General features: G+C 58.7%; 1 protein-coding gene across 1 annotated transcript in view; it reads left to right on the top strand.

Annotated features, from left to right (window-relative positions):
• IL6R (interleukin 6 receptor) overlaps positions 1–6,132 on the top strand; it is a 19,180-nt gene extending 13,048 nt beyond the window's left edge. The window contains exon 7 of the mRNA XM_039849742.1: positions 3,924–6,132. Coding sequence (XP_039705676.1) covers positions 3,924–4,170 — 247 coding nt within the window. The 3' untranslated portion in view covers positions 4,171–6,132. The remainder of the gene's footprint in view (positions 1–3,923) is intronic.
• The last annotated feature ends 1,716 nt before the right edge of the window (positions 6,133–7,848 follow it).

Below are 7,848 nucleotides of genomic sequence, written 5' to 3'. Positions count from 1 at the left end.
CCCCATGACCACACGCTGTCCGTCCTCCCTCTCCCCTGGTGTGTGACTTTCCCAAGGCTCTGGCTGCTGACCGTAGGAGGTGGAGGTCGAGGGCCTTGGGAGGGAAGGGTGAGGCCTTGGCGGGGAGTGGCCCACACGGCAGCTCAGTGGGTCCTCACAGTGACCTCCAAATAGCTTGACCACGTGGTGGGCCGAGCCGGAGGGTTAGCAGGATGGCAGCACACTGTGGCTCCCGCTCGGTTTCCAGTGAGGGGCCGGGCGGGCGCCCACAGGGCGGGTGGAGGCAGCTCCTTGGGAGGCTGAGAACGCCGTCTGTCACACTGGGGGGCGCAGAGGGGCCCTGCCAGCACTCGGGGTCTCCCCGCCTCGCCTGGCGCACGTGCTTCTGCGTCCCGTTTCCATTTCTGCGTATTAGGGCTTCCTCGTAACCGGCCGCAGACCCCACACTGTACACACTGGGATTTCTCTGTGACCACGAGGTGACCACGAGGTGACTAAGGCTGAAAGCGGTGGTAGATTTTGCAGCTCGCGGTGGCACAGCCGAGACTCACACCCACAGCTCTGCTCCTCACAGGGCCCTCACGTCTCTTCCGGCAAATTCTTTAACTTTGCAAACGAGGAACCAGCCGTGAGAGTGGGATGACTTGCCCGAGGACACATGCTTTGTCGTTAGCAGAGCCAGGACTGGAGGCCGCGCCCACCGCGCCAGCCTGCTGTCAGCTAAGAGGCGCGCCCAGTGGCTGCCCTCAGCCCACCACCTGCCCGTGGCACATTTACGGGCAGCGTCATCTTGGGGGGCTGGTAACCACTGACAGAGAAGCATTAGGTCGGGGACCCGGGCTGGGGACTGGCCACAGCGCTCGTCACAGATCTCATTTGCTGCTGTGCTGATGCTGCTTGGACCCTGGCTGGTTGCTATGCAACCAGAGTCCCCGGAGGCTCAGCGCCCTGTGCCGAGGACACGTCAGCAGTCTGTGTCCTAGCCTGGCGAGTCTCCGTTTTCTCCTGTACGAGGCAGGTTCGTTTGGAAAGAGGCCAGTGATTCCAAGGGACGAAAATCTCCCCTTCTCCCCAAGCCCCTCGCGTCACGTCAAGCAAAGGGTGTGGAAGGCCCCGCGGGAGCGGAGCCGAACGTGAGGACGCGGCCGAGTGACTGCCACACGCAACGGGCTGCGCGGAGGGGCGGGTGGGAGTCCACCCTGCGGCCCACGACACCGCCTTTCCCTGTTTCATGTTTACCTGGTGTTTCGAGCAACGCGCGGGAGTTTCCTGAGTGTTTTCCCAGCGAGGTCACCGGTGATTTGTGAGAATTCAAGCGTGCCGTCGGAGAAAGTCTGCCGTCTGCTTGACGGGCGTCGGGCTGACGGGGCGGATGTCCCCACCGTAGTGACATCAGTTCTGTCTTTGTTTCGTGCCACCCGGCGTGGGAAATGGAGGTCCCACGGCGGAGACTCTCCTGCCTGTTTGCCAAGACGGGACCGACCACTGCTGGCTGAGGACGTCCCGCGGGCACGTCCCTGGCTGAGGACGTCCCATGGGCACGTCCCTGTGATTTCGGTCGTTTTGTTTTGTGCGTAGTGTCTCGTCACAATGTCTCACAGCCACACATTGGCCCCCTTCACGGCGGTGGCACTCGCGTGACGCCCTGAGCCATGGGAGTGTCTGGGCACAGTGGCTGCCCTTGTGGCCGTGGAGGGGGATGGGGTCGCTTCCTCTCCCTAGGTCTTGGTTCTTCCCTCTTATTTTCTCAAGAAAAGAGTGAGGGTTATTATGAATTTTTTCTTTCAGTGGAGAGAAGCTTTTCTTTAAACATTCCGAAGCCCATGTATGTAAAACGGATAAAAGGGAGAGGTGGGGGTGCCTGGAAGCAGACGGCTGGGCTGTGGCTTTGCCACCTGCCCCGCCCCGCTCTGGCCCCCAGGCCCCGCTCAGACCCCTGGCCGGGGTGGGGAGTGCCCGACGTGGACACCCCCAGGCTGGGTGGCCTCAAAGCCCCTTGAGCTCCGTGGTTTTCAGAAAGTGTCTCATCCGCTCCTCAAAACATTTCAAAAGAAGGACAGAGCACCTTCCTCAGGTTTCCTGATCCATTGCTTTGAAAAGACTCTAAAGACGGAGATTGCTTTCCACGGGGGTCAAATAACATCGATAGAGACGTAACGATTTTTAGTGTGTGATGATTTGCTAAATTCTGGCAGTTTGGTAAATATCGACAAACAGAAAGAAGAAACGAAAAACACAGGCCACGTGAAGCCAGCCACGGTTGACTTTTAAAACGTGAATGTGCTGGAGGCCAGACAGACACACGGCACCGTGCGCACGTCCTGCGTGCGCCGCTCTGTGGATTTCCACGAGGCGAACCCAGGCGGGCAGACGGGCCCCAGGCCTGGGACACGTTACAATTAACGCATTTCCTGAGTCTTTTTCCTCTGTGCGTAGTGTCTTGTTTGTTTTTACGTCGCCGTGATTATTCCGTATCCTGCCTTTTTAAACTGAGCATCAATCAGAACATAAGCGTTTTCCACACGGTCACGACTTCGTCATGAGCCTCGCTGTCCTTGCCTGCAGACCCCTCCCCCAAGTTCGCCTCCCCAGCCTCTCACGGGGCACTTGGGCCGTCTGCTTTTGTAAACAATGCCGTGTTGAACATCTTCACGCATCAAGCTTTTTCCATGGCTGTTATTTCCTGAGGCGGATTCCCCGAAGTGGGATTCCTCCGACAGAGGGTCTGAATATTTGGGGGCCCAGAGTGGAATGGCTCTGTCCTGTCCCCTCATGCGGGACGACCTGCCCGAGGACCCGAGGACCTGGCGTAGCCGCAGAGAGACCCTGCTGGGCCCCTTCCTGAGTGGCGCCAGCCCGGCGAGGGCCCTGCGGGTGTTTATTCCAGGCGGAGGACAGGCCGCGAGCCAGTGGCAGCCGCCTATCAATGATGTATCTCAACGGAGACAGGAATAGCCTGTCGATACGTAAAAAGAAACCCAAGGAAAATTCCTGGGCCTCGTTTTTTTGACATTGGTTTCGCCTCCTCCCTGCCAGCCCTTCCTGGAGCAACTGACACTCGGTGGGGCCAGGGGGACCGCTGTGGGGTCCGTGGGCAGGGACCAGGCGGGAAGCAGCGGTGGGGTGGTGGGGAGCTGTGGGACCGGCCCCTCCAGGAAGGAGACCTACCTGACTGTCCCTTTGAAGGTGGTTATCGGCATCTCATCTTCCTTTGGGCTGTCAAGTGACTTCTCTCAGCCACTGAGCCGTGGTGCTGGGCCCAGGGGTGCGGGGTGCAGGGAGCTAAGAGCAGAGAGATGTCTATCTCTTTCCTGTTTGACATGACTTTCCTGTCAGATGAGTCACTTATGCCCAAATGGTGCCCAGGGCCGCTGCTGTGAGAAGGACCCCAGGCTGTGGGGGAGAAATGGGGAGGGTGGGGGTGTTGGAAGCAGGGGGGAGGGAGGGCCGTGGGGGGCGGGGCGTGAGCCTCTTCCTGCTGTCGAGTGGCAGCCGCCTGCCAGCCTTGGTGTGGACGTGGACGGAGAGGTCCGTTTCCTTCCCCCGCTCAGAGAATTCTCTCTCGCCTGAATGGGTTTGGGGCTGATGGGTACCTGTGGGCGCTTCTGGAATAGGATGAATTAGGTTCTGAGCGCTGTCAAGGGACACTCCTGGTCACATGTGCCTCAGCCTCCCCACCTGTAAAGTGGACCAAGGATAAATCCCTCTCCTCTTGGGCATGTGTTTGAAACCCCAGCCTTTCGGGGTGCCGCGTCCTTCCTGGTGGCAGAGCTCGGCTGACGGAATGAACGTGGTTCTCACTCTCCTGAGCCGAGGCCCCGACCGCCCGGCCACCGGGCCGTCCGGCTGCTGGCGGTTTCCGCTGGCGCGTGTCTTGGGGGCACTGACTAACACCTGTGTGGTTTCTCTCTGTCTCTGTGAAGGTTCAAGAAGACGTGGAGGCTGCAGGCCGCCAAAGAGGGCGGGGCGGGCGCGCACTCGCCCTGCTCCCTCGGACAGCTGGTCCCCGAGAGGCCGAAGCCCGCCCCAGGACTCGTGCCCCTCATCTCGCCGCCGGTGTCCCCCAGCAGCCCTGGGTCGGACAACACCTCGGGGCACGGCCGGCCAGATGCCAGGGGCCCACACAGCCCTTACGACGTCAGCAACACAGACTACTTCTTCCCCAGATAGCGGGCTGGGGCGCCAGCCTGCTGAGCCAGGAAAGCCCACGCTGGCTGCTCACTGTCATTCCAGCTCACCTCAGGGGCGTGGGGCCCGGCCTCACGGTCACCGCAGGGCCTCACACAGTCTCCATGCTGGGAGGAACAGCAAGGAAGGGTGCCGAGTTTTCGGCCGGCCTTCCCCAAGCGCCCAGCTGCCAGGGCTTCGCGTGACCTCAGGTCCGTGCAGACCGGTGTCGAGACTTCGCTGGACACTGGGCGGCCGCGGACGCATTGGGCTTGGTGGGGACAAGCTGGTGGCCGCCCACACGCCCACAGACACAGCTCTGCAAGCTGTACCCTCAGGAGGGAGGCGGTTTGCAGCCAAAGACCTCCCCGCCTGTCTCCCCGGCTGAGGCACAGTCTCATCTTTTAGCTCAAGCTCCTGCCAGCCCAGTGCCTTCCTACTGCAGCTTTGTGCCCCGAGGATGGGTTTTCTCCAGGCACCTGTCTTCCCACACCCGAGAAACACCTGGGGGGCGGAGTGTCTCAGGGCTGATGGTGTGGGGTGGTGATTAGCGGCTCAGGAGGATTCTGTGCGTGGGCCTTAACTCAGAGCACCTGTGAATCCAGAAGCACCCGGGCCGGCTCCAGGGCCTGGGGATGGCCTCCGCCGCCGAGGGGCATGAGGGGGTCGCAGCCTCCGGGAACTCGTGCTCGCTGTCCTGCTGGTCCCCCCCCCGCCCCCCAGGGAGCAGGGCGTCGGGCGCCGGGATGGCTCCGCCATGGTGAGATCAAACGTTTTCTCCCAGCTCTGTTTGTTTTCACCTGAGCCTGAGTAACTAGGGAAGATAATATTTATGTGAAAAGACAAAAGAGCCCGGCAGGAATGCATTTTAATGTGGCTTTTAAGGGACTTGCTGCCTTTCATCTGGAGCAGGCGGAAGATCCACTGTTGGCTGGGAGTCAGGGATGGGGGCGCGGGGGGTACGGGGAGCACAGTCACTTTGGCAGAAAACTGAGTCGAGTGGAAAAGGAGGAGAAAAAACTATTTTCCCCGATTAGAGAAGAGACTCTGGTTTCATTCTAAATTTTGTTTTTTGTCTTAAAAAGTGAGAAAATTGCCGCTTCTCTAATTTAGGGGAAAAGCAGCTTATTACTGCTCCCCCTGGTGGCTGTGAAGGGAACGGCGTGTGGCTCCCGCCGTGACTGTGGTGGCACCGGGAAGGCCTCCCGTGACTGCCGTGACTGCCGAGCAGGGTCCGCTGAAAATCCCCAGCCCGGTCCCCGGTTATCAGAGGGACGAGCCGTATTTAGAAAACCCCTCGTCTCGGGGCTTCCTCTTTTCACTTAGTTCCTGGCATCTGATTCAGGCCAGCGAATGTCGGGGCACGACTAAGTCTCCACGCGCCTCCGCCACTGCCCACTGCGGCTCGCTCCCGCGCCTGGCTCCGAACGCTCGGTGATGTGAGCGGCTACCCAGACCTGTGCCCTCAAGGGTCACGGGGCGTCCCAGAACGGAGCTCTGGTTACAGTCAGCCGAGTCACCGCGGGGCACGCTTTTAGCAAACAGCCGCCGGCGCCAGACAGGTGGCAAGTGGATGAGGATGGCCGTGTTTTATTTACCGTGCGCTGGGTTCAGACCGTCACTATTTTGGGCGAAGAGTGATTTTCACCGCGGGCTTCGTCTGTCAAGTTTCAGGCCCGGGCCGCTGCTGCTTTGCGCAACTCTCCTCAGTTGACCGAAGTCGGGCAGGCGGGGGTTTTTCTTTTTCTTTCGAGTTTCTTTGAGAACAGCAAAAAACGCTGTTCAAGGGAAATACGAGAAGTGAGAAAGGACGATTCTGGGCCCACGGTTCTGCCGCTCTTTGTAGTTTTGCCCACGTGCGATCTTGCCCAGGCCGGGCGGAGGCGGGCGGGCAGGCGAGGCCGACACCCAGGCCGCTTTGATCCCCACTGTTATTGCTTTCGTTATTATCGTTATGAAACTGCTTTTTTTTTTTTTTTTATTTGCTGTTTTATAAGCTAATGTAAATGAAGGAAAAGTGTTTGTCTCCTCTGGGTGGGCCTTGCTCAGGAAGGGTGCACAGGCGTGCCCACCAATGTGATTCACCTGATACCCACAGCAATCTGCCACGCAGACAGATGCGAGATGTTGGGATGGTGACACTTTATATTATACGTGACAACTTATCCTGCTGGGTGGGAAAAGTTGAAAAATGCCGGTTCGGGTTCTGAAGTGGTCGTCCATTCTGGTAGCATTACTGACACGTCTTTTCAACATCGAGGACGGAGCGTTGGCTCTGTGTACGAGCCCCCGGTGACAGCCCTCTGCCCGGCGGGAGCCCAGCCCTGCGGTGTGGGCGCTGGGGGGCCGTGCTCGCCACTCCCCTGAGACTGGGGACACCAGTACAGGTGTGGAGTCTGCTGCTGGGCCCGGCAGGGTGGGGATGGAGGGGAGCCCGCCTGGGGGTGGGCGAGGCCCAGTAAGGCAGACTGGGAGTGGGCCTGGTGGGCGGGTTTCCCCCAGAATGTTCAGGAATGCCTTACCTGGCCGCGCAGATGCAAAGGTATCCTGCCCCATCTAAGGAGGCCTCAGCGGGGGTGGAGGCTGGCGTCCAGCTCCTGGCAGAGTAGGTGGAGAAATTCGTCTTAATTTGGAGAAGCAGGGGTGACCAGTGGTCCTGCAGGTCGTGGGCGGGAAGCCGGCTAGGCCGGCGGGTCTGGGGTTTGGAGGCCAGCGGCTCTGGCTCTGCCGAGCGCCCCTCAAAGTCCTTCCAGCACCATGTCCTCGGCATAGTGTGGCATCAGACGTTTCCATGGCAACCTTAGTGCTTAGGGAACATCGTCAGTTGCAGGAACATATGTCCGGACGGTGTGCAGCGAGGCTGTCGATAGGGAAACCATTTTTGGATGGGGTCACACATCTGTTAAATAGAATACCTCAACTTTGGTGTTTTTTTTTGTTTTGTTTTTTGTTTTGGAGAGAATAATAGTTTTAAGTTTTTGTCGTCGTCGTGTTTTTTACCTGATTACCTGAAAGCGAATGCCAAAGGCCAACGCCTGCATATGGAGCACAGGGACAGTGCGGCGTCTTTTCCAATGTTTTTATTTTTCTTTACATCAGCTGTTTCGCATTTAAAGTGAAAACTGTAAATGTTTGAAATAAAGTAATTTCTAAAGATATGCCTGAGTCGTGGTTATGCTTCGGGCACTTGGGTCATTTAAAGGAAAGATTTGCTGGATTGACGAGGGGGGAGGGATGAGGAGAGACGGTTTTAAAATGAAGTCGGACGATTTTGGGGTGGGCCTCTCCGTAATGCTGGATGACATGACCTCTGGGAAAAAATCAGATACGTTTAAGAAATAAGGAGCAGTTTCCCCAAAGACACTAATTATGAAGAAAATATTTCCCAAAAGAGGTCCTGGGGTTTCTGGAAGGGGCGTGGGAGCTTCTGCCCTGTTTACCGTCACTGCCCGCTGGCGGGCGTGGGGAGGGAAAGGGACCACCACTGTTCCCCAGGGGACTGCTGTTGGGCCGGGGTGTCCCATCAACCCCGCACTCTTGATCCGCAGGTAGGCTGAGTCTGTCCCCTGCCGGAAAGGGTCTTGGATAGGAAAACCTGAGCCATGGCCACCCGCATCTTGCAGACAGGAAAGCCACTGCGGGGCGCTGCGAGTGCGGTTGCCGTGTGGACAGCTCAGGGCG

The sequence above is a fragment of the Pteropus medius genome, unplaced genomic scaffold, assembly GCF_902729225.1.
Source record: "Pteropus medius unplaced genomic scaffold, Ma_sr-lr_union100, whole genome shotgun sequence".
NCBI classification, from domain to species: Eukaryota; Metazoa; Chordata; class Mammalia; order Chiroptera; family Pteropodidae; genus Pteropus; species Pteropus medius.
The sequence above is the reverse complement of the archived record's forward strand: the minus strand, read 5'-3'. Positions and strand labels throughout refer to the sequence as shown.